Source organism: Saccostrea cucullata, unplaced genomic scaffold, assembly GCF_032062105.1.
Source record: "Saccostrea cucullata isolate Sc308-1 unplaced genomic scaffold, CSIRO_AGI_Scuc_v1 ctg140, whole genome shotgun sequence".
In the NCBI taxonomy this organism is placed as follows: Eukaryota; Metazoa; Mollusca; class Bivalvia; order Ostreida; family Ostreidae; genus Saccostrea; species Saccostrea cuccullata.
The window spans coordinates 253,375-281,171 of record NW_026927245.1 but is presented as its reverse complement, the minus strand read 5'-3'; the positions used below and the strand labels follow the sequence as shown (position 1 = coordinate 281,171).

Genomic DNA, 27,797 nt, shown 5'->3' with positions numbered 1-27,797 from the left:
CGACCAAAGTTTTACATAGAAATTAATGGGAAAATTCTTTAAAAATCTTCTCAAGAATGACAAAGCCATTATTCATCATATTTATATGGAAGCATCTTCAGGTAGTGTAGATTCAAATTTGTTCAAATCATGACCCCAGGGGGTAGGGCGGGGCCAAAATGGCCGACCAAAGTTTTACATAGAAATATATGGGAAAATTCTTTGAAGAATAGCAAATCCATGATTGATCATGGGATTACTTTTGGATTTTAACTTTTCAATAATAAACCAATTTCTACTTTTTCTAAGCTACAGTACTCAGGTGAGCGATGTGGCCCATGGGCCTCTTGTTTTTAATACACCTTTTGTATAGTTAAACAGAATAATTTGGACAAGTTAGTGTTAATTTATTTTAGAAAGAGAGAGAGAGTGAGTGGAGGGAAAATGTCGTATGCGGTTAAAATGTGTATAGATCTATATTTGAAATAAAAGACTACCAAATGTATAGAAATATGTCAATACTAGTATGATAATCTATTGATACCGGTACCTCTTTGAACAGAAAGATTTAATGAGTACATTCTCTGAAACAATACCACCGAAATTTAGATGAAATATTGCCGACTTCGAGTAAAACTACAATAATTAATCTGAAACTTACTACATATGCTACATGGATAGCCTGGAGACCTTGGCATATAATACCAGTTTGCAAAAGAATTTGTTTATGAAGGTGCGTATGATTCAGTTGAATAGGTACCTGATGTTCGAATATTAGTCATTTTCCACAAGGACAACAGTGCATGATGGAGAGTCGGTCCTTACTTGACGGGTTCGAATCCACTGCGGGACTTCGAGACCGGTCCTTTGGATAAGACCATATGAACAGAAGTCTCGTGTGGCTGTAGGAGTTGGCACGGAAAAGATCCATAACTGCTCAATAGTCCCAAGTGTCGAGTACAGGTATTAATTTGCAGCCCTCCACCTGCAGGTAGTAGTGTCTCCTTATTCGATATGCAAGAACATGCTCTTTACGTATGAACAATTTTCAAAACGAGGTGATATTTCGGAGGTCCTTGTTTGCTCTGCTCCTAATTTGTAATTAGGACTTAAGACTTTGTAATATGGACTTATGAGCTAGAATACTACTGTTCTTTATCTTAGCATATTTCATATGAAAAATTATCAGGAAGGACATTACAAAAACAAACTTTGAAAATCTGAACCGAAAACTCGTTTGATACTTGAAACTGTTGCTATAGGCATGTGTCTAAATCCTCCAGGGGTTAACTGAATCAAATATTTTAGGTTTACGGTTACCAACACTATTAGAGAAGCACACAGGCGCTTGTTTCTGTAACAAATTTTTCCACCCATAGTATAATAATAATAACACAAGGTACCCAGCTCCGCATTACACGAAGAACACCCTCCCTTGAATTGCAGTCATTTAAACTTTCAAAGAAAAGGCACTGGCAATTAGAATATTGGTTTAAAAATGATTAGCAAAGCAAGTGCCTGTAGAGACTGCATGTGAAAGCCTCGAGGTTTTTTTTCCGGTTGCTTAATGTAGCTTGCCCTCTTGCTAAGGTTGCGGAATAAGCCAAGGCTCGCAATATATATGGCAAAGTTTATGCGAGTTATCCATCTTCATTTGGTACGAATTGGTAAAACGGCCAAAAAAGAAAATAACTATAGGCGCTCACTCTCAATATAATTCATCACTAATTTTCGTCATTTTGTTTTCACTTTTAGTCGTTGCAAATTATTTGAAAAGTTGACATATAGTCGAAAAGGTACAAAAATTTTAATTTCATGGACCCTGGGGTTTTAGGAGTGAGGCTAAAATAATGAAAGCTTGAAAATCATCTTTACTCCTGGACTTCAGTCAAACTGTTGCGACGATGATAATAAGCATTGAGCCCTTTACTAACTTGTGAAGTTCGTCGCATATAAGGGTCAGGGATGTTTGAGTTTTGGGCGGTGCTCTTATGATCATGTAGTGAAAATGCATCAATTTTTTAGAAATTCTTTGATTATTCCAAGGTAAACAATGTGTTCTCATCATGATGAACAAGAACATCTCTTCCAAATCTGTAAAATGACTCTTCTAAAAATATTAATTTTAATGGTTATCTAACAACCAAGATCTATATGATAAAAAGTGATGACTTTAACTTTTTTATCGTCAATTTCCCTTACTAATGCAGCAATATACCTTCATCACCTGCATGTATTCCAACAATCTTTTGGAATTCCATGGGTACCAATTGCGCTCCTTTATTAGCAGATCTATTTTTATATTCATATGAAGCAGAATTTGTGCAAAATCTTATTCGTGAGAAGAAGAAAACACTTGCTGTGGCCTTCAACTCGACATTTAGATATATTGACGACGTATTGTCAATTCACAATGGTAATTTCCATACCTACGTCGATATATCCTGGTGAGCTTGAGATAAAAGATACCACAGAGTCTGACACATCTGTTTCATACTTGGATATTTTACTTGAAAAAGACGTTAATGGTAATCTAACAACCAAGCTATATGATAAACGTGATGACTCTAACTTTTTATCGTCAACTTCCCTTATTTATGCAGCAATATACCTTCATCACCTGCATACCGAGTATATATAATTATCTCAGTTGATTCGATACGCAAGAGCATGCTCTACGTATGAACAATTTCTAAAATGGGGTAAATTATTGAAAAGCAAGTTGATGAAACAAGAATATCAACAGTTTCGTTTAAAGTCATCTTTCGTAAGCTCTATAGTCGATACAATGACCTTGTCAGCAAATAAAATTTATCATTGAGTCAAACGCTGACTGACGTTTTCCATACTATTTGTTAGTCCATTATTTATACACTGAATTGACGACGGATTTATCCGTTATTTTCCGATCGTGACAAGGAGCACACGGTGGGTGTGACCGGTCAGCAGGGGATGCTCACTCCTTCCATGGCACCTGATCCCACCTCTGATGTTTCGGAGGTCCGTGTTTGCTCTGCTCCTATTTTCTATTGTTTATGGACTTTGAGATTGAATACTGTTCGTTATCTCCATATCTTTCTGCCTATGGAGTTTATATCTCTCAGTTGATTCGATACGGAAGATCGTGTTCTTCGTATGAACAATGTCTAAAACAAGGTAGATTATTAACAAACAAGTTTATAAAGCACGAAAATCAGCAGTCTCATTTAAAGTCATCATTTTGTAAGTTCTATGGTCGATACAACATGATGACCTTGTCAGCAAATACAATTTAAGTCAAATGCTAATTTTTTTTATCATATAATTATTAGTCCAATATTTATACACCGAATTGACGACAGATTTTTCCATTATTTCCCGATTATGACAAGGAGTACACGGCGGGTGTTACCGGTCGGCAGGGGATGCTCACTCCTCCATGGCGCCTGAACCCACCTCTTATGTTTTGGAGGTCCATGTTTGCTCTGCTCCTATTTTGTATTATTTTATGGACTTTTGATCTTGAATACTTTTTTTTATCTCCATTTGTTTCATCCGTGATTTAAGGATTCTGGTGTTAGTATAATCTTAAGATACCAAGAAAAAATGCATTCATTTTTAGGTCACCTGTGTTACTCAAATGATCTATTGCTATATCCGTTTTGGTCCTTAGCCGTGCGTTAGGTACATTTGAATATTTTCCGCTCCTTCTCTGAAACAACTCAACCAATTTTAGCATATGGCATCTACGGGTGAAGGGAAACAATATTTTTATTTCATGGTCCCTGTCCCTCTGAGGGGATAAAACCATCAAAATTAGTGCTATGTTTAAAATTTTCCTCGTTTACTCCTGGAGATCAAGCAATCACACAACTGGCATGATTTTAATAAGCACTGAGTCCTGTACCAAAATTGTGAAATTCATGGCCCCATGGTCAGGGGTTCTGGTGTTAGAGTTAGAGTGGGGCTCCATTGATTATGTACTGAAAATGCAATAATTTTTTGCTCTTGGGTATTAAACAAACTAAACACATACAGCAAGGTTTCCTCTACCAAAATTATGAAATTCATGACCCAAGGATCAATGCTTTAGGTGTTAAGGCGCGGCTCTATTGATTTTATAGTGAAATTGCATTAATTCTTTGAAAATCTTCTCTGCTCATGAATATTAAACAAACTTGATACTAGTACAGATATACATGTAGTTATTATGAGCAAGGGCTCTTTCAAAATTATGAATTTCATGGGCCCTGGGTCAGGAATTCTGGTTTTAGGGTTGGGCTCTTTGATCACATAGTGAAATGCATTAATTCTTGAAAATCTTCTTTCTGCTCGTAGGTATAAAACTAATTTATAAAGTTATGAAAAGCACGGATGCCTCTTTCAGAATTGTGGATTTAACCTTATAAAGTCAGGGAGGAAGGATTTGATCTTTACGTCGCGGATTCGAATCCAACTGCAGACGTCAATCCTTTGCATTAACAGACGTACCGTGTTGCAATAAGCAGCTGATAAGCTGTGACGAAAAAGAGCCCTCTTGTACACTTTTCAATAGTCTTTATCCAATTTTAGTATTCAAAACATCGACGCAAATCTTGACATGAGAGTATAGGATGACGCATATTTGAAAAAAAAAGATTTTGATTGTTTTATCAAATATTCGAGTTATTAGTATACAAGGATTTTGATATTTTCATTTTATTATCTCATTTCATTTTCATATTTTTAAAAAGTTCGAATATGAATTAACAAGGTAATTCAATATAAATGGGGGTGGGATACTTCCATATACAGCAAAACTCGTTTAGTACGAACACGGATATTGCGAATTTACGAATATAGCGAAGTCTTCTTGGATCCCCAGAAATATAAATTTAGTGACTTTCTTCTACGGTTATAACGAATAACGGATATAGCGAAGTAATTTCACAGGTCCCATTGACTTCGTTATAACCGAGTTTTACTGTATATCTATATTCTATAACAACCAGGGTAGTTTCTTCATTAGTAGAATTGAATTCGTCGTACAGTTTGATCCGCATTGAGAATGCTGTAACTTTTCCAAGGACCATTCAAACTCCGTAATGTGCACTGATATTGCATTGTTATGAAAGGCAGTCCATGTATCAAGAACAACACCTCTCTTTTTCCTGGTCTTTTACTGTTCCAAATGTAAAGACAAAGTTATCAAAGTCATGTTTATAAAAGAAAGTGTTGACTAAATTTACACATATATACATGTACTCCATTCTATTCTATGCTTCACAGTTCTCTCAAACACTTTACTTTTTTGTGCAGTGCCTCCTAGAAACTCAAATCGATCAGCTTTATTTAATCAAGGACTGTCAATATTTGAAAGATTGGAATTCTATTGCCTGCGACACTGCTGAGCATGGATAAATCATTTGATTAATTATTGCGAATGTCAAGGTCAAAGTGGTATGGAGTTCAGTTTTAGGGGCACCCAGTGTGTCATACGTCACAAAGATCAGCCTACGTCACAATGTTGTCTTCTTGTACAAAGAATGGTGAATGTTTTAATCTTTTTACTCCTTATTAAAAAAAAAAAGATTTTGAAATAATAAACACTTAAATAATATTATATAAATTACAAACTGAAAGTAGAGCAAAAAAATAAAAGATATGTGAAGTTCGGGTTAAAATTTGGAAAATTTTTGCTCCTGTTGGTCAAACTCCAATGTCACGAGATCAAAACCCAAAGAGAGGTCTATAGTCACATGGGTTGTTACTACCCAAAGAGAGGTCTATAGTCACATGGGTTGTTACTACCCAAAGAGAGGTCTATAGTCACATGGGTTGGTTGATTGTATGTTGTTTTACGTCCCATTCCAGAATTTTTCACACTAAGGAATGCACACACCTGTATATGTCACCATATACAGGTGAAGGGCTTCAAATTTTGACCTTTAATTTACTCGGCACTCGGAACCATTGAGCAGTGAGGGATCTTTATCGTGCCAGCACCTACTGCGACAAGGGGTCTCGGTTTTTAAGGTCTCATCCGAAGGATCCGCATCTTTCACCTAAAAGTGCCGAGCGCATGGCGAAGGAGCATATGCTACTCATGTTTAGCTCACCTGAGCTGAAACCTCAAGTGAGCTTTTCTGATCACCTTTTTGTCCGTCGTCCGTCTGTAACTTTTCACATTTTCAACTTCTTCTCTAGAACCACTGGGTCAATTTTGACCAAACTAGGTATAAAGTATAATTGGGCAAAGGAAACTTTAATTATGAAGATGAAGGGCCAAGTCTCCTTCCAGGTAGAAATAACAAGAAAAGACAAAAATAGGGTTGGGTCATTAAAATTTTTTTTCAAGAACTACTTGGCCAGAAAAGCTTACTTATGTGGAAACCAACTTTTACATTGAAACATGTAGGAAAGATCTTCATCTCAAGAACCACTGTGCCAGAAAAGCTAAAACTCATGTGGAAGCATCCTGTGGAAGTGTAGATTGATTTTAAATTGTTAAAATCCTGACCCCCGGGGTAGGGCGGTGCCACGATAGGGAATCAAAGTTCCATCATGGCGAAAGTTACTTAGGTGAGCGAGGTGTTGTGCATAGGCTTCTTTTTTATCGACTTAGGGCAGTCGCAGCCGAGATTGAACACGACCTTCCGATCACGGAGCGAGCGCTCTACCGACTGAGCTACGTGACGGTTTGTCACAAGTGGTAAACGTGTAAAATGTGAAAACCAATGCTCCATTCAGTTTAAAGTTACGGGTATGGTTAAAGTTTTTTCCGGACAAACAGACGGACGGACAGTGCAAAAATTATAATAATACACTCCGAATCTTTGATTACGAATGATTAAAAATAAGTTTTGCCTGTGCATACGTTATGCGCCGTGTTACTCAAGTGAAAGCTTTTCAAATGCAAGTTGGACTTCAAGGTCAAAAATGTTGGTACCCAAAAAAGGTCTTGCTCACAAGGATTACTCCTGTGAAAAATGAAAGCTTTAGCTCATAGCTTTAAAAATTGAGTGAGAAGTCACCAATAAATTTTTGAAAGGAATGATATGGCAAGATCAAAGTCGGAGACTTAAAACTTTTGGTATCCAAGGAAATGTCTTTAAAGAAAGAAATACATGCTTGAAATACAAAAAACATATTGCTCTTACTGTTCAAAAGTTTTGGTAAAGTTTAAACGAAGGAAAGGCCTTCACAAAAGAAATAAACCTGTGACAGTTGAAAGTCGTAGAACTAGCTGTAAAAAACTTATGACCAAATTTAACGTTTTAAATAAGAAGGTCAAACTTCTAGGTCAAAGGTTCAAAATTGAAAGACATATTTTCATCCATTCCAAAAAAGGCCCTGGATAAAGTCAACGACAAAAAACTGTTGGAACATAAAGTCTTGTTTCAAGAAATATATACATTTATGTAAAATATGAATGAAAAATTTGAAGGCGGTGAACGTGCTTGATTTATTCATTGTTTTCGATTTCGAATTTAAAAGAAAATTTCTTTCGCGGACTTAAAAGTTGCTGGTCTTGCTTATACCCTTTCACTCCCTAGATCGGCGTTCAACCCCATAAAAAAATCCAGAGCTGTTACGCTTAAAGGGATTCAGTGAAGTCTTTTACAAAATGTCTTCCCTAATTTGATTAGAAATTTAAAGAATCACTGTCTAGTTAGTAGAGTATGCCAGGGCATCAACAAAAGTGGGAAGCATGGGATAATTTGCATAACGGGCGAAGCCCGTTATGCATAAATTATCCCATTTTTCCCACTATTGTTGATGTCCCTGGCATACTCTACAAACTAGACAGTGATTCCTTATATTTCCATTTCATTGTGAAATAAAATTGTAGATTTAGACTTTAAAAATGCAAACATAGAATTATATTACATAGAATTTTCAAATTACACAAAGGCAGCCGCACAAGAATTACATGCGTATTTGGTCTCCTTAGCTTCAGACCCAATTTCAATAGTCATTGCTAACTTTCAAAGAGTTATCACAGTGAGAAAAATTAGAAATGGATATATTGCATGATCATTTCGTTTGAAATTCACCAACAGCAAAAGAATAACTGTTTATGACAATTATTACTTTTTAGCCGCACAAGATTTACAAAATTTGTCGTATTTGTTGTCGTCCGTTAGCTTTTCAGACAAAGAGAAAGATTCAAGTTTGTTCGAAGGGCCACACCCTTTTCCAAGATGATTTAGAGAAAAATTATTGGCATTTTTAAAAAATCTTCCTCAAGAACCACTGGGCCAGAAAAGATGCTCGTGTAGAATCATCCTAGGTAGTGTAGATTCAAATTTGTTCCATGAACCCGGGGGTAGGGCGGGGCCAAAATGGCCGATCAAAGTTTTACATAGGAATATATAGGAAAAATCTTTAAAAATCTTCTTCTCAAGAACCAATGGGCCAGGAAAAATGACCTGTGGTATCCTAACATGTTACATTTGTTCCGGGGGGTAGAAAAATTATTTTACATAGGAATATATAGGAAAAATATTTAAAAATCTTCTTCGCTAACTTTCAAAGAGTTATCACAATGAGAAAAATTAGAATATATAAGAAAAATCTTTATAAATCTTCTTTTCAAGAACCACTGGGCCAGGAAAGGAAATATTGCATGATCATTTCGTTTGAAATTCACCAGCAGCAAAAGAATAACTGTTTATGACAATTATTACTTTTTATTTAATTGTTATAAATTGTATCATCAATTTAGAAGGAACATTTAGTTGAATTTATTTTTTATTTGAAAGTAATAAACTTGTTTGTCGATGAAATGTAATTGCAATTTCTATCATGATCAAGTGATTTCCTGCATGATCAGTTGATGTCATTCAAATACTCAGTTTGTAGCTCTGTGATAATTCAGTTTTGTGTGGATTCTCTTCAGTGGTAATATTTTTTCCTTACAGTTGCAGAATTAAAAACATTTAAATCTGAGGCAATGCAAAGAAACCCATTAACGGGGGTTCAAGTACAGAATGAAAGATAAAAAACGAAAGAAATATTTCAAAAATTTTATTATTGGTTCTTTGATGTGACATTCATCACATGTTTGAAAAAAAAGTATATATGTATAATGACAACAAATATGGAGAGGTATAAAAATAACAAAAAAGACCCTCAACATGTTATTATTAGAAGGGAAAACCCCAACATAGAAGAGATGGACATCATACAGAAATAATTGAATCGGTCTTCTAAAAAGACGGTGTTTACGACACTACAACCAAGAAAGAAATCTTTGAAAAGGAAATCTAGGTTGTAAAATTACTGAAAAAATTGTAATAAAACTTGTAATAAAATATTGCTTATACCCATATGACTAGAAACTAGAGCATGAAAAGAAATTGGCACTAAACTTTGAAAAATTGACTAGATATCTGTATAAAGCGTCAAAAAAAAAATTAAAAAATACACAATAATAAATTATGACTAGACAAAACTAATTACAATAAATCAAAAAGCTATTTTTTCTGAGAACAGGAGATATTGAGTAGAAGAGGATTGGAAATATCAATATTTAAACGAAAAAAAAAAAGAATTGAAAATAATAGCGATGGATAAAAAAGTTTATTCATCAGAGAGATAAAATTAAATCAAAGGTTGTAAAAAATAAATTCTAATTAGACCATTTAGTCAATATGATAATAAATCTGTCTCTCTATCCTACTTGAATTATAGTAATTTTATGAAATACATCATTTTTCAATATGTTTTTTTTACAATAAAAAATCTAATCCGTAAAAGGCAGCAGAACCAACGCTAGATATACATGTATATAAGTAAAGAATATTTAAGACTACCGTCAACATAGTTACTTGTAAACAAATCAAACAAAACTTTTAACATTGTGTGTAAAACAAAGATAACGATTTATATACTGATAACCACAATATTGAGCTAAAGAAACCTTATATAGAGACTGAGTATTATTCTAGCAAATATGTCAAGGCTTCTCGTATATGAACAGCTTAATCATGTTTATAGAAGATACACTTGTATAATGCTTTAATGCACACTGAAACTGCTGTGAATGATGACATTTGAAATTTTGAATATCAGGATGGATGTGTACACTTTACAGTCACGTGAGCAAGTGAACAATATAAGGCGCGGTGGCAAGAACAATACGCCCCGGTCACTTTGGGTCCCGCTCTCTCTCTCTCTCTCTGTAACTCCAGCGCTAGCCCTACATGACACTGGATTTTCTTTCTAATATCGTACATAAATGAGCTATTAACCACTGAAATCCGTCAGTTACATTCGTTTTGATTCATTTTGCAGGCGATATGATGGAACTACCGTATGTCTGTCCGTTACACGTTGGAAGCGCAAAAGGATTCACACTAGAAAAAGGTGAGGTTACTAGGCTGCTCATACCTGTAACGAATAAAACCAACAGTGTTAGGGGTTTTGAATTTATTCTTCAATACGATGATGTTTCATCACTATTATAGATAGTTAGAAAACAATCTAGCAAGAGACATATAGGCCACAACGCTCAACTAAGTCACTTATAAAAATTTTGACTCCATATAATGGTGAAAACGCTAGTCCTAAGAGGATAATGTTATGATGTATTCAAAATTCAAAAAATAAATTCACATAACATAAAAATGCATTAAAACTTCTAAAAAGGCCCTGCTGATTAGAAAGAAGATAGATTTCTTTCCCTTGTATGTATATAGGATTATTTGGAATATGGATACCTGATTTTAGCTCAACTCTAATTGAGGGTTCACAATTTAACAATAAAATGATCCCATGGAATTGAGGAATGTTTTTCTCTATGATTTACGTTGGTCTTTCTTAAAAAGATTTGTTGTACAAACTCTCGTAAATTTTGAAGCTTTGATGAAAAAGAACATAAGAAATATCAATACCCATATTCCCAAGACCACCGGTGGGGGCGTGATACCCGTTCATGGCTGCCGAACTATATCCGCTTCCGTTAGAGTGGGGCGTGGATCCATTAGAACCGTAACCTCTAGGTGACAAACTGGAACCTTGACCCCTCGTGTAGCCTTCATGAAATAATTGGGGGAAAATCATGACAATATGTAAAACATTGTTATCATTTAAAAAAATTCTTTTCAAGACAGGAAGTAAATAGAGTAATCATTTACTAAATATTTTATATTAATTAATGAAAGGAATCATTTTACAAAAACAAATCAGGTAAAAATAATTATATGTCGCTTGTTAACATGCTATACGTTTGATAAACACCATTGCAACTAACTTCGTCAAGTTGAAGTTTCATCACCTTTAACATACACCCTGTACATCTTTAGAGAAACTTTTACTGGCAAAGGCTTTTGATTTTAATTATAAATGTTCATGATATTGAATAAAATGATCTTTTTGCAGCATTCACGAGAGAAACATTAATAACCGAGTATTTTATTACTGCTATTTTTCCTGGATTTTCTTGGTTTCCCGAAACGTATCCCGATGAGGTCGTAATTTTCATATGATTATATAATACGATTATATACGTATATAATATGAATCCTAAACAAACAGACGAAGAGAGGTTTGTGTGTGAATGTGTGAGAATGCTTTTGTGTGTGTGTCTGTGTGTTGTACCTACCTTCCTCCCACTGGCCATTAGTGTCCTGGATGCTGACCGCTAGCTGACCAGAGTATGGAGGGTTAAAACTAGACATAGGGGAACCATTGGTCATCGCGGGGGACCGCGGCGGTGGGAGGGATAGCTGATTGGGGTTTCTTGGCATACTGTACAAAGCCTCCGCCAAATCAGCCGCTCTCTTCAGAACGATCTCCTGTCAAAGAATTAAACAGCTTATTTGTCTTCCCCTGAATGATTCTTACAATATATCGTTAAATTTATTCAAAACTACAACGTAACTTTATTATTGTTATTCAGTATTTTCTTTCTCAAATGTAAAATATGAAATACGAAAAAAAAATTCTCTTCTTAAAAATGAACATCCAATTTTGAATGATATAAAAGAGCTGCTTGAACTTTTGAATATAAGATACTTTCACATTTTTTGGTAATCTTTATACCAGCGGTTTAAACATAAGCTAAAAAGCTCTTCTAGCATAACAAACCTGTTCAAGCTATTATCATAACACCATAAGATGCGTGTAACTCAGATAATATTACAGATATTAATATTGGAACTATCGTGGTTTTATCACCTCAGAAATATACCCCATATTGCTTCCAAATTCCACAACAAATATGAAAAATATTACTCAGATAACCTGTTCATAATAACATGCTTCTGATTGGTTAAGATTTACATATGGAATGTTTAGTACCTTCGGAAGTCTCTCGGGATCCCCGGGGTGTCTCGGGACGAGCTTCATTAATCTTTGAAATCCGTAATCAATGGTTGGTTCCGCTAACGCTGAGGAAAATTAAAGAACAATTCTAAAAACGTGTTTATTTATTCTAATGTACAAGATAATAACTAATGAACTTAACTCTAAAAAATATGCGTGAAGCCCTGACAGGCAATTCACTTTATTCTATCATTGAAACGAGGGGGAGGAGTCATACATTGGTCTATGTAAATTAATTATATATATATTTTTAAGTTTTCGTTCAAATGAATGTGTTTTCATTGTATATTTTTTAATCCTATAAATGATACATTATAAAGCCAGATGGAGCAGAATTTTTTGTCACATCTGAAAAATACTGGTTTATAAGAATAATCATGTAGAAAATTACAGCCTCTGACATTTTTTCAGGAGATGCTATAGATTACTATTATCACTTCGGGAAATATTCATTACGATTCCACGCCGATATTAGACTCTCAGTCAATTCAATGGTGCATGTGTAATGACTATCGATTGATCGGCCCAGCTTCTTCTGCACGTATTTAAAGTCAAAAGAAAAGCTCGCCAAGTTTTAGTTTTCATTAATGAAAACAAAACAGAGGACGATACAGCAGGAAAAATTACCCTCGATAAGATCTAATGGGTACTTTAATCTACTGACAGTTCTTTGAGACATATTACAGAATTTTATATTGCGATATAAAAATGCAATCAACAGGAATACTTTTTTAATCCCTTAAAATATGCAAATATTGAACATTAAGAATTAAAATAGTCTTTTTGAGATAATTATGCACGTTTGAGTGTAACATCATTATTTGATACATCCTGTGATAAAACTCTGTCAGCAATTAAAATTAAATGAAGGGTGAAATACTATGCAGTGTTTATCAAGGTAGAGAGGATATGTACTACTTTCGAAGATTCCTTTTCATGGTTGAGTTGAGAAATGATGTAGTCTATAACAGAATATATTCTTTATTATATAAGTATAAAATTTATATTTTATACAACAAACCCGAGAATAATTACCTGTGTAGACAAATCTTCCGGGGGCACCTTTACAGAACTGCTTTGACTTGTAGGAGAGCGTGACCTCTACCACACCTGGAAGCTGTCGCGCAGGTGTCTGAACACGGATGGCATGTGACGTAATCAGCTGAAACGTCATCAAGACAATGTGATTTTATTATGTTTAAGAAATAAATCTCACTTATATTATAAAACATTTAGATACTTAATGTAAACCTGGAAGGTTAATTTTTTGTCATGTTGTTCATGAAATTTTAAAAGCCTTATTGCAGTTTTTTCCGTAACCTACGAATTCGCGGAGATGACACCTATTATATTTTTTGCCGATATATATAGTTCATACAAGAAAATCACAACTACTTCATACGTTGACTCCAGGATTTATATAACGTCTGATGATTTTGTTCTATTTTTACCTGTCAATGATTTTTTTTTTCTTGAAATTGCTTCCTTAGGAGCTGTACTTCTGATAGAAATTTTTATTTCAAAATCAAGCAAAGTTTTTTTATTTAACTAATATAATTTTTCTTCTACAGCGATAAATCTTTTTTTTATAATTTTTAAAATTTCTTTAGAGTAAATCCTGTCGCTATAAGAATTGTAATGTTACTCGTCGTTCGTCCTGGCTTTGTATGATACGGTACTTCGTTTTATGTATTCTGGTGAGATAGATCTGTTCTACTGCCATCGATTTCTGCGCTCGGATGATTTGCGAGCATTAAACTAGTGTACGACAACAATATAACTCGTAAATATTTAAAGCTGACATGAATTCTTAAAAACGCAACTTTTTCATCTATGTACGACTTGTTTCATACCAACTATAGCCGTATTCCGCCATATTTCTTTCAGATACCTTGTCTTATTGTAACGATATATACCCCAATACCCTCGTTACACTTGAATGATTTTTTGGCTTGGCTATCGACTTGTGCACATCTCCGATGGTAAAACATTTGAAAACATATGGGTTGATCAAGACATTTCAAACCAAACAACATAATAATCATATTTCTGAATAATTAAAGATTTGAATCAAATGTTATAAAAAAGAAAGAAAATGCAAGTTTGAAAGAAAGATTTAGTTGCACGAGTACGCATTTTTACACTGCGCCAATTTATGCAGAATAAACATGAAATAAAAAGCACTAAAACCCGTAAACACACTTTGAAATTATTATCATTTGAATGGAACAAAACAATCAGCGTCTTTGATTTGCATGTTTTATGCAGACTTTGATGCATGTCGAGAAAACGCGTCGAACGCTGTAAACGTACCCATACCTGGTAATAAGATCACTGCATCGGTTCGAAGATGTGCACAAGTCAAGTGATATACACCTTGAATTCCATTTATTGAAATATGCATCACAAAAAAGAAATAAACTCCACAAAAACTCAATAAACACACTGTATCTACTCCGTACAGTCTAGCGCGTCGATACACTTAGTCCGTGCTGATCAGATTTTGGTCAGGGAAAATATAAAAAGTGGAAAAGAGTGGTATTTGCGCGGCTGAAATGGGGGGGGGGTTAAAGTATAATTATAACGGCTTTATAAGGTATAACTGAAAATTGTCTATCTAGTTCTAATAAGCATTCTTTATATAGTCTGCAGTTGTTTTGCATCGCAAAATTCATTGTCAATTACAACTGATTATTTTAGTACTAATCTCAAATCTAAACCAAATAATTTGATATACGGTAAATATTTAGTTCAAGACTTAAAAACATTTCACCAGAATACAAAAGTTTATGTGTACATCTGTACGTTCTTTAACATACCGCGGAAAAAAACATCCCCGTTTAGACTGATATTGAGGCATTCGTATTTTTAGAGGGGGGGGGGGGCAGAAATAATTACATGGCCGTTACCTAAATATTCTTGGAAGACAGACATTTCTGCCAAATCCATTTTTGAAGATTTTTTATTGTCTCACTCCGACCACAAAGTATGTACAGTTTTGCGGAATGTGGCTGTTTTATAATTATTACAGGAAGTCTTTCGAGATTTCAGTATCCCTGTCTGACAGTCTAGTTTTTTTTTGAAAATAAAAATAATTTCTGTCGCAATATTTGGGAGATACTTTTAAAAACTTGGGTAGGGATACTTGAAACCTGGTTGAATACAGATAATTTTTAATTACTCTTTTATTCATTGAACTCTCTCGCTCTCTCTACTACGGAAGCCCATTGGTGCCACGTACGAAAAATATTTTATCTGGCGGCCGCCACTCATATATCTGGCGGCGGCCACTTATTATTTGGCGGCCGCCACTTAAATATCTGGCGGCCGCCACTTAATACATGGCGGCCGCCACATAGTTTTTCTGGCGGCCGCCACATATTTTTCTGGCGGCCGCAATATAATATCTGGCGGCCGCCACATATTTTTCTTGCGGCCGCTATATAATATCTGGCGGCCGCCAAATAATTTATCTGGCGGCCGCTATATAACATCTGGCGGCCGCCACTTATTATTTGGCGGCCGCCACATGATTTATCTGGCGGCCGCCACTTATATATCTGGCGGCCGCTACATAATATTTGGCGGCCGCCACATAATTTATATGGCGGCCGCCAGATAACACCTGGCTTCCTGAATCGCTCGCATGTTTTAATGTGTGGTTTAAGAGGTGGATACAGTGTAAAAATTATAATAGCAACATCAATCAACCAAACTTGTAAGAGATTTATTATGAACCAACACTCCAATCCACACTTCTAATAGATATGTTTTTGCATAGAGCAGATTAATATTTGATTTGAATTATGCAAGTATTTGTAGAGTGTTTCGATTATTAAGAAGCCTCATCAAGGGTCACGGACATAAATCATGGTGTTTGCTGTACGCTATGATTGGTTGAGAATTAAATGAAATTTTGCATTTTGGATTTCCAAGAATGGTGTTCCAATATTTCAGAATTCGTTTTTTATCATTTACTTTTTTATCAATAAGCAGCGGTTTTGTCAACATCCATCTTCTTAACCCAATAACACTCACCTTTTGCAAAATAATTTATGTGGCGGCCGCCATATAAATTAAGTGGCGGCCGCCAGATATATAAGTGGCGGCCGCCAAATAATAAATGGCGACCGCCAAATAATAAATGGCGGCCGCCAGATAGTAAGTGGCGGCCGCCAGATACATAAGTGGCGGCCGCCAAATAATAAGTAGCGGCCGCCAGATATATATGTGGCGGCCGCCAATTAATAAATGGCGGCCGCCAGATAAAATATTTTTCATACATGGCACCAACGGGCTTCCGTACTCTCCTCCTGTAACCATCTGTAAGCGCAAAAATAGATATAAAACCATATGTATTTTGTGCTGTACCATTTATTAGATCTTGGGACAGATCAAAGATTTTTTTTTCAGGAGGGGATGTCGAAACTTGTTCAAAAATTGAAATAATAATTTTACTTTTGACAAAAAAATAAACCTAAACGCCGAAATTGAAAGGAAAATTCATGAAAACGTGAAGTCTACACATCATAGAAATGGGAACATTGGGAACTTTCTCAAATAAATGTACCTTCTCAGGTAAGGAATCTGGACAAAAATTATGTAGACAAGAGGTATAAAAAAGCTAATTTTTGGTAGAATGTGGAACTCTCATCGGCAGTTTGCTTTCCCTTCCTATATGCCTCGACTATTAATAATTTATATCCAACCCAGATATTTCTTGACATGCAAAAAACCCCGTAAACTCGCCCAAACTTCAAAAACTATTTCAGCGTGTACATGACTTTTAATGCTTCAAACCTTAGACTTTTCGTACCAATTTAACACAAATTCGCGTTTACCAGGGAGTCTGCGTTTTCCGAGGGGGTTCCAACGTAACTTTTTTTCTAGCTTTTGTATATAAATTTAATAACCTTGCAAATCCCAGCTAATTTGGCACTCATTCATAGAATCACAACACAGCCACTTCAATTTATATTGAGGGGGGACCTCCAAAATCAGTTGACAAGCAAAAAAAAAAAACCAAAAAAAACAAACAAACAAAAAACAAAACAAACACAAAAAAACAAAACAAAAAAATCTATGCACCACACTCTATGCAATCCTTTTTTGTAGGGGATAAAGGAGGCTCTGTTCGGTACATTACTTTTACATGCTTGAATCTGCTTATTTTCCTGCAAACAAAAAATGTGTAGAGAGCTTCCAAATCAAAATTTTAATTTATTTAAAACTGCAGCAAAGATTATCCACAGAAAAAGTTTTTGCATACTACGGGAACATTTTAAACCTTTATCTTTAACGAATTGAAATATTGCATGCATAAAAGTTTTACTTCTAAAAATGGTCCAAAATGGTAAAAAAGTTAGCTGGAATTTCCTTGCATGCTACTTGTGGGTGGTCGAAGCCCTTAGCCAGGGTTACCAAGACAAGATCCCCATTGTAATTTAAAAGAACTCGGAGATGAGTTTCATTACACACTAAAGTGCAGCTCGCTACTTTCAGAAAGAATGCTATTCTTAAAATTTCAGAAAGTGATTAATTTTAAACACATTATGATATATATACTGTTTTCTCATAAAATTGTGCTCGTTTATAAAGAAAAAACAAAAAACAAAATATGCCCCCCGCCTAAATTCCCATACTTCACATTCATAGCAACGTACAATTTTTTTGTTTAGTTTCTTATTCACGCATGCTTTATATATCTACTGTTATGTATAAAATCACCTATATATTTTTGTGATTTTTGTATACTGTTGTAAAATGGTGAAGAGATTCAAATAATTGATTGAAAAATGATTGAAGGCACGCAGAGGAAAGCAAATCCGCGAAAATTACAGATTTAGAGAACTTTTTTTTTATGTCTTCAAATTATTCATATAATTAGACGTGTAAATATTTATATATTACAGAAAAAACATTCTCTCTCTCTCTCTCTCTCTCTGTATGTGTGTACAAAAATAAAGGCCGGGGGTTCCAATCCCTGGAACCCCACTCCACCTCTGGATCCGCCAATGAATTCTATTTTGATTATTCATGTACCACAGAATCAAACTCGTTTATTGTTTATAGAATTAAAAAAAAAAGAAAAAAAAAGAAGTTTAAATCAAGTTATAAAAGGTCTTTATTAAAAAAAAAAAATAAATAAATAAAGCCAATACACATTATTTATAATGAAAATATATGATCGTAATAAAATCCGATCATTTTCAGAGAGCGTTATGCATTCCACCCCCCCCCCCCCTTTCACGGGAGAATCTCGTCAAAGGATGAATGATTCGTAATGTTGCATGCTTTAAAATAAATTTAATGTAATTAAGCCATGTTTGTAAATTTTGTTTACATTTACATATACAGACAAGAGTAATATTTATTTTTGAAAAAAAAAATGCACTTTTTCAGTCAGATTTCCACCTTTGAAATTTCCCCTGACCAAATAGACTGATCGTCGTGGACCACGTGTGTCCAAGTGCTATGTGGTGACAATTTTTTACTGTTCAGTTAGCAATGGATTACATGACCTCTGAGATGCATATTTCAATAAAAGTAAAATAGGATATTTCTTTCGACATGTGCACATCCCTGTAGCGATAGCAGTAGTCAGGTAAATATCTTTATCACAGCGTTCGATGCGTACTCTCGACCTGCATGCGTGCATATCCAAACGGCTTTTGCTGTTTTCTGTATTATTTTTTCTAAATTGCAGCAAATGCATTCAAAAATAATTTACTTCTCAGTATAGTTCTAGTTTTTGTTGGAGTTTAACTTTCAAAACATGCATTTGGTCAGTTTATGGATTTATGACAGCTATGCTTTCGGAGATGTGTACATGTCGACAGCCAGGCTAGAAAATCACTCAAGTGAAACAAATGCACGAGGCTTTATATAACAGGTACAGGTGGCCAAAAATTATCAAGTAAATATGGCGGAATCGAAGAAATATGGCGGACAAAGGCGTACAGGAATGTAGTAAGTCGTACACAGATGAAAAATGATGCCTTTTTAAGAGTTCATGTCAGCTTTAAAACAAGACAATGCTGATGTTCTTAGAGCTTAGCTCGTCGCCTTGGAAAGACCCAAAGCTGACAATTAGAGCCTCTTATTCCGACGTTAGGTTGACATTCACTTTCAATTAATTATCTCGAGATCATATACCTTCGCTCCTTTCGGTCTTTCATTATTAATTCATGGCGATTCGACTTGAACGAGGAACGAATTGTCCATTTGTATTAAAATTTTTACCTTAACAGGCTTTGATACACGACCAGAATTTTCCACATTCAAATATTTCAGGAATTGCAACTAAACATAAATTCGATCATGTGTAATCAGAATAAAAAATCTGCTCTATGATGTGTCAGAATGTGAAATTATAAGCCGGGTCGTCCAGCAATGTCACGTGAACGCGACTCATCTTTCCTGGGCTTTTGAGAGGACTGATCGTAACACGGCTATCTACAACAACCATCTGCCAAATCATGACCCAGGTATAGAGAAACATTACATTTTGACTCTTAAATAAAACAGTTAAACGCTCGATCAATAGATGATATCGGAGATTAAAATGATAAATTTCCTTGTTCAGTTTCAACAGGACTTGATTACTAACGGGAACTCTAGTCCTCAGCTATGTTAAATATGGTGACCGCCTTGATAAAATGAATAAAAGTGTATTGATTAAAAAGAAATTAAATAATTATGTGCCATAAAAACTATTGTAATTAAAATATATTTAAACTTCTGTCCCCTGAGCATTTTATTCCTTGGGCTCTGTGCAATGTCTATTGAAATATTCTTCTAAGCTATAAATGGTATTTTGTATGAACACACATAGATATTTACCTCACTCCAAACGAACACGGAACCAAACGCCACCTGGAGCCCGTCAAAAAAGTTATCCCCAATGATGATGATGGTAGTTCCCCCTAACGTCCAACCCTCACTGGGACAAATGGCCTTGATTGTGGGCGTGGCTATAGAGAGAAAATCGTGGTCTAGACTATTGACTGACTTTATCTTGACAGAAAACTAAAAGAACATCTAGGCAAAAGTGTTTTAACTAAACTTTAAGAAGCAAAAGCAAGGTGGTGTTTATGAGTATAAGAAATGCAAAACAAAGAGAAACTGAGGATGCTTTGTATAAGCAGTGGTACACTATATCTGCATGTCTGTCCTATAGGCTGTAATATACTTACTGATGACCCCGGCGTCACGAGGGTAGCGACCGAAGGCCCTGGAGGTGTACGAGTCGGCAAAAAACCAAGCATCTAGGGATAAGAAATATTCGCGTGTCAGTTATTTTCACACCATTATACTAAGCTATTAATGGAACTATAGCTGACATGCAAAATGGCTGAGACTTGACTTTAGTATATCAATCATGCATTGACATAAAGCATTCACTCCTCCAAGTCTTGTTTTAAATCATAAAACCTTGATTAAGTGTTTGGTAAACAAATGACGGGGCTGTAAGTTTTTGTTAACTGTTTGTGCCACCAACACGTCAGTGTTAGCTGTGTACACAAATTAGCTACAATCACTGACATTAGCTTCCTAAATGTCATCAATTTGCTGCAATTATTTTCATCTCCCTGCTTAAGACGAATAGGGAAAGGACTCTTGATTTACTTGAGAACTTGTAGAAAGCTCTTAACATTTTTCAAGTGTGTATTGATTCGACACATTTATCGCTCGACTTTTTTGAGAAAAGCTTGATAGCTTTCTGTCTTTTTCCTCACTGAAGACAAGAATGAGCGACTTTGTCTTAATAAAAGGGGAGGGTTAAATTCATTAATCTAAAAAACACGAGTACAGATGGTAGAAGAAGGGCCACTCCGGAACAGATGTGTCGTGGAGAATCAGATTTTAGACAGCTGGTGTGTTATGGGGTCTGGATGAGTGCGCTATTGTTATTTTAATTTAAATTATAATCAACCATCAAATGTTTAATTGTCTTTTAGGTAACTCGATCGCACTAGTTTGGACATTCTTGAATAATTACCATTCTCTAATACCAAAGACGACTTAAATGGAATATGTTGTGACTTGCAACTCAAACAAAAAAAAATAATAAAAAGTGTAACTGGACAAAATATTAGCAACTGAAACTAAGAAAGCATAACTAAAATAACTCGTTAACATTCCAAACTTAAAACAGAGAATTCTTGATAAACGGATAAAATTGACGTAATATATTTCACACGTTACTAAATGAAACAAAACAAAATAGAAATTAAAAAAAAAATCAAAATGGATTACAAATGAATACAAATAATCCAAGAGGTAGAAGTGTTTTTCCCAAAAGTTTATAACATTCGCCTGTCTCTCATACCGTTGCAAACGAAATTTACTTGTATGTACAGACTATTCGGTGATGGCTCTCTTTTTCACAATTAACGAAATAAAACGATAAAGAAAATTGATAATGAATACATTGTACGCATAAAATGACAAGAAAAACCAGTATGTTAGAAACAATTGACTATTTTTGAAGATGTGTGCAGTAACTGACCTCCGTCCGTTGGATCCAGTCGTCTGGCGCGGCGGCCATGTTTGGAATTATTGTGAACAAACATGTTATCCGAGACGGCTAGCAATGTTCCGTCTACAGAAATAGTCGTACAAATAGCCACCTGGAAAAAACGAAGGTATAAATTTTATTTTTTTCACTCTTCAGAGAATTATATTCTTAGTTATGTTGACATTTATTTGTCTATGTGTCAATGTTATGTCATTGTTGTTAACATAAACAAAGTGTAAATTAAGACCTAGACATCAAAATCCGCTTTCATTGCTCATTTTCCCCATTGCACTTCCATTCCGTCTCTGGTGTATATTTAATCCGAGGGAACAAGTTGTTCCCGAGATCAATTTCTTATAATCACCTTATTTTATTCATCGACCTATCATCAATGTTGTCATTCTGACTTCATTTTTTCACCTATTCTTTGTTATTACACAAATTTCAACTAATAGCCATTGACAAACACTCTAATCCCCGAGCGGCCTTATACTAAGCACCTTTTCTGCCTCCGTTGAAGAGGTTGCACTGAAGAGCTCCTAATCTTATCAATATGTCTCATTTTCTGGGGATTAGGTTAAATATAATGCTGGAGTTTCAAAACCATACATCAACATTCTTTTAGAGATTTTATAAATATCATTAAAGGGTTTAGAGGGAGATGGATTGAGAAAATGATCACAGTTTGTCTTTGTTTCCGAGATCGTGCAGCCTCGTTCTGACAAGTTCCTGCTCAAATAAAGCATTAACTCCGAGACTTTCCAGTAACTAGGATTATAGAACGACAAACCCATTACAAAATGCCACTTACCAAGAAAGGAGAAAAATATATTGTAATTAAGCATTTATTTTCAATCTAGAAAATAATCTTACTTTAAAGAAACTTTAAATAGATGATCCAGAAATAAAATTGCCTAAAAAGGCAACTACGAAAAAATATTAGTTTGGTCCTAAAAACATGTTAACATTTGATTTTTTGAAATGCGATTAACTTCTTTTCGTTATTTACTATACTTTTTTTAAATAAGTATATTAAGACATTGAATTAAATATCGGAACAGTTTGTACCTGAAATCTCCGCATATCTCGTGGGTTCCCTGCATTCTTTAAACAGTTTTGATTGCACTTCATGAAGAACTTTAAGAAAAACCTACAAAACAAAGAACAGTGACTACGTCAGTCTACATAATGAATTGTTCTAAATTAAGAGACGATGGAACTCCAGATAACAGTCTGTTAATCATTGTGATGTGACTATAAAGTAGTAACGACACACCAGGCTGATCAGAAACCACCATTTCTCACATCTGGCCAGAAATTTATGTAAAAAATCATTTTTTTTTATTTTCAGGTTTACTTTCTAGTTTTTCTTTGCAGCATCCGGAAAGGACAACACAAAATCGACTAAAGTCTCTCGTTAAGGCTGAATGCTAAACTCGGCCCAGTTTTTATGACGATATTGCATGTAAAGGGTTAGTTCTGGTAGCAGGTAATAAAGAAATACACTATCAATTCCTCTATCAAATGCTCAATACCAGCATCAATTATGCAGTACCCCGGCCTGGCGTTTCGGAACGTTTGCTAGAGTACCGTTATTTCTTGGTGTGATACTAGCCATTAGTCCTACAGAGAAGATCGAGTTACGGACAAATATAATATTTCTAAGTCTTGTCCTAACTGGCCCACTCAACCTTAAAAAAGTTTGAACCTCCTTTGTTATGAAAAACGAAAAAAAATGTTACGATGAAAAAAAAAAATAAAAATTTAGCATTGTATTCTAGATATAATTTTTTTTTACCCTAACCGGGAAACAATAGGTATTTGCATTTTTTTTTATTTCCACTAAATGTACCCTGAAGAAACTCCCTCCCACCACTGAATCTTATTTGCCCTGACGAGCAGCCCCCTGGGACGATTGTTGCTCATGTGTAAGCCCATCCCCCCAGAGGCCCGTATAAGTGGAGTGAGAAAATTACCTGTGTATCAATAAATGATTGGATCCGAGATCTCGCGAGACTTTCCGTGTAAAACCGTACCAGAATTACAGTAAAGCAATTAGTTGTCTACCGACAATCTCTCATACATATCAAAAGACGTACGGTTCACATATTCTATTACATTTTACAATGGCTGATGCTTATTTAAAATTTCAACATTAGGTCTTTTTCTCCGAAAAAAGTTATTCCTTCCCAACTCCATTCTATTCGTCCTCAAGATTTATTTATTTCGGTATTTATTTTTATACTGTCAAACGATAATTTTTCATATAGATGAAATGTTCAAAAATATGTAATTATCTTAACTATATTAAAAAAAGAAGACGAAAAGTAAAGATCCTAAAGTAACTCAATAAATTACAGCTTTACTGCTTTTTCTTACAATGGAAGGAGAAAAAGTAGAACCTTCATTTGAATTTATAAGTTTTTAAATTTTAAGATTGTGTATTCTGTTGTTCAATTTTTATTAAGATCAAAACAATAGGAGTAACATTTTTTAAAGATTTTCACATACTCTAAGAGCTGTTAATACCACCGATAATAATATACGCCTTCCAGCCTCGATTCTTTCTACATTGTGCCTGTGTAAAAATTACGATTGTTGTTAGAGGAGTAGAATTTCAAGAAATTGTTACTATCGTAACACAGTTTGTTGAAATCATATGAATCATCTTAGTGTAATCTAATTGTGTATCGTTCTATTGACGGAAATTAACGGAAAACACACAAACACACGGACGACAGACCTCTTACCAAAGCGTAAGCAATATAGTAACAGAAAAAAGAAACAGATGCTAAAAGAAAACTTTATATAGTAATAAATTTGTTTTGATTCACTTTCATGCCGCGTGTTATGTTGATTGGACAAGTTAATCCATAATGGCGGAAATATTGCAATTTCCTCATCATTTTCAAGTCATCGCACCATTTGATTCCAAACATCAGACGACATAGCATCCCGGAATCGGCACATTAATGTCGGTAATACCTGAGTCGCGATCCCGATCGATAACATGTAGCGACACACTTCAAATAGAGACCATTATTGTTATTGAATGAGAGCAAGAGACACAGTCGGATCGGAATTGCTGGCGTTCAACAGGAACCATCAACTAATGATATTTTGTTAAAGCTTTCCGGAACAGGTCTCGTATGACACGGGAAAAGTTATTTAATTAACGATACAACATCAATCAACAAGATCATAGCAGGACCGCAGCAAAGGCTCGCAAAATATGCAATGTTTAATTTGCAGAATTCAAATTTCCAAATCGATAGAAATTTAATAATTTAGTACTGCTTTCCAAGTTTCTGAAACATTTTTTTGTCTTTTGTTGTTTAATGATCAGCTTTCAATGTTTTCACACTACAACATTTGATGCCATTTTGTCAGCTTTTAACGCATAACAAAAGCATTAGAATGCTTTCTTCTACTGTGATCTTGCTTTCCTGGTGTAAAGATTTTTATCTCGTTTGATAGAAGAATGTGCTGTTGTAAAAGTGAATAGATACTGAGAGAAATGTACTAATCCTGGGAAAAAGTCTTATCAGAGCCTTCTCTGTTGCTCTGATATGCTTGTCTCATCCCTGTGGACCTATTTGAAGGCAGAAATATTGACGATAATACAACTCTATCATTCTATTTGCAGAATGCACTATTGATCACAGGACCAAGAGATTGGGGTAAAACCAAAATCGGGTTGATTAGCAAAATAAGCTACGAAACTAAATTGAACAAGTACTCTCTTGGGGAGTCGGTTGTGTTGGGTGCTTAGGGTTAAAGGGGTTACGGCAATTAGAGGAACCCGATGTGTGCTCCTTGGGCTGTCTTTGGATTTCACACATCAAAGATCAATGACAGAGAGAGACAAGCACGTCTTAATTATAAACTGACAGACTAACTTATTTCATAGAAGAAATTATATAATGTTAGCGGTTAATCTGTGTAGAAATAATCACGTCTTGTGTCAATAACTTAACGTGATCTTGGCAATATAGTTTGTTATTGAAGAAACATATTTCGTAGATTAATTGTGACGTTTATGTGTTGATTATAAATGACTAAATATCATCACAGGAATGCGATTCCAATAACATGTTAAGTTAGTTTATTTAGACAAGTTACTGTAGAAAACTGCGAACATTTCATTTCCTCGGAGAGTCATCCGCCTGTGGTAATTATTGTTTGAAAAAGTGTTAGGCTGGATGGGAATACAAATGTTTTCATTTACAGCGGAGTGATACACCAAGTGAAAATTAGTTCCCAAGAGAGTCCTAAATACACAAACAAACATGTAGTAACGAGGGTTTATATTTTTCTTTCTGCGAAAAGGTGAAATAGATACTGTGGCAAGGCCATTAATGAGCAGTTTAAACAATGTTACATCAAAAGATAAACAAATTCCCCGCTCTTTACGATGACTTGTATTATGACCAATTCCTGCCATGAAACCGCGCCCAGAAAATCACCTTTTCAAATGATTGATAATTTCTAATGTTTCAAAGATATACACACAATTTCAAAGTGTGTATGACCTTCTATGCAGTAATATCTGATCGCTCGACGAATTCTCCCATCAAAATTGATAAATCCAATTATAAGACAAAAATCGAAACACCGAAGATTCTGAAAAGATAGTTTAGCAAGAATTTTAGTTACAAGAAATGATCTGTTGGACGAAGCAGACGTACATCTTGGCGGGAACATTCCCTGGAGACGGCTGCCACGTCACGAGTCCGGCCTCGACAGGACTACTAACTATCTAACGTAATTGTTCTCCAACCAATCGGAAACCCCCGGGAATTCTCCGTCTAATTAGTCGTCCACATTTCTAAAGACAGTCAACCTTCCGTTTTATACGAACAGGAGAGGATTGTAGACTTCAAATTCTTCCCACTAAATAACACGTTCACAAGTCGATGACTCCGGCTTCGTAATTCATTTGTATAATAGATTTTATGATATTTTCAATTTATATGTGTATTTTTTTTTCTTAAGAACGTACATGTATTGTTAAATTATAAAATATGATATATTTTTTTAAAAACTCTTTTTTTATGAATTTTATCACTTGTATATCACCAATAAGCATTCATCTCTTTCCGTGAGACAATTTTGCCATATTTTCCGTGTCGTTTCTCATCGGAAACTGGCACCAGCCACATCATTTCAAACGGGTCTTCGGTTATCGCGGTAACTAGCAGAAGTGGATGCACAAAAGGCGAAACGCTCGTAATTTATGATAATTAGCACGAGGTCCACGTGCCGATTAGATCTTTTATATCCGGGGCACGTGAATATTATCACTTCCAGCGGAAGTTGATTAACTCATGAGCTTCTTCGACAGCGAGCACATTAAGATAAAGGTTTGTGCTCTCATTTATAGAAGCTTTCTTTTTGCCCCTCAATCTGACTTCCAATATAAATACTGAACTCAGAAAATGAGGATCAAAGGTCCCGCGGGGGTTGTATTGTACCGTCAACGTCGCCATATAAACCAAGAGCAATCACTGGCTCTGGATAAATGACAAAATATATTTCTGAACAAACCAACGACAAATTCAGTTTCAATTATCGGCTCTCGGCGACTTCTGCATACTTATCCATCTGCGGCCCGAGTCCAAATCGCCATAAACATTGTCACCCTGTAGTAAATTTTGTAATGGCTGCCCCGCGTTCGCCTTCCTCTCGGTCGTCAGCAGACGACTTTAGAGTGTTAATCGTATTAGCACGGCTAAATGGTCGCCATGATGGATGGCTCTGGCCAAAACTAGACCATTTCCATCATTCTTAATGGAAATATTCTCTCCTACTTGTCCAAATTTCTTTACGTCAAAAGAGCTTTGTTTGGAAAGAGTTTCAAATTTTTTAAAAGATCATAAACTATTCTCTTTCTGCTGCAGAATTGTCACAAATTATTAGCGATGGTTTAAGGAAATGGTTTTCAAATTCACATTGATTAAATTAGTTTCTTTCTGATTTATGCTATACTCTTTATTCACATTTGCTAATT

At 35.1% G+C, this 27,797-nt stretch overlaps 1 protein-coding gene across 2 annotated transcripts in view; it reads right to left on the bottom strand.

Annotated features, from left to right (window-relative positions):
- Nucleotides 1–9,520: 9,520 nt before the first annotated feature.
- The window catches only part of LOC134273851 (transcription factor collier-like), a 28,837-nt gene continuing 10,560 nt past the window's right edge, over nucleotides 9,521–27,797 (bottom strand). Inside the window, exons 7-15 of one of the 2 annotated variants that reach the window (XM_062756071.1) lie at nucleotides 22,856–22,937; nucleotides 21,779–21,899; nucleotides 20,463–20,534; nucleotides 20,110–20,240; nucleotides 13,303–13,429; nucleotides 12,244–12,332; nucleotides 11,546–11,738; nucleotides 10,836–10,976; nucleotides 9,521–10,332 (exon numbers count right to left, since the gene is read on the bottom strand). In XM_062756071.1, coding sequence (XP_062612055.1) covers nucleotides 10,226–10,332; nucleotides 10,836–10,976; nucleotides 11,546–11,738; nucleotides 12,244–12,332; nucleotides 13,303–13,429; nucleotides 20,110–20,240; nucleotides 20,463–20,534; nucleotides 21,779–21,899; nucleotides 22,856–22,937 — 1,063 coding nt within the window. In that variant the 3' untranslated portion in view covers nucleotides 9,521–10,225. The remainder of the gene's footprint in view (nucleotides 10,333–10,835; nucleotides 10,977–11,545; nucleotides 11,739–12,243; nucleotides 12,333–13,302; nucleotides 13,430–20,109; nucleotides 20,241–20,462; nucleotides 20,535–21,778; nucleotides 21,900–22,855; nucleotides 22,938–27,797) is intronic. The other variant, XM_062756072.1, reaches the window with a different exon arrangement.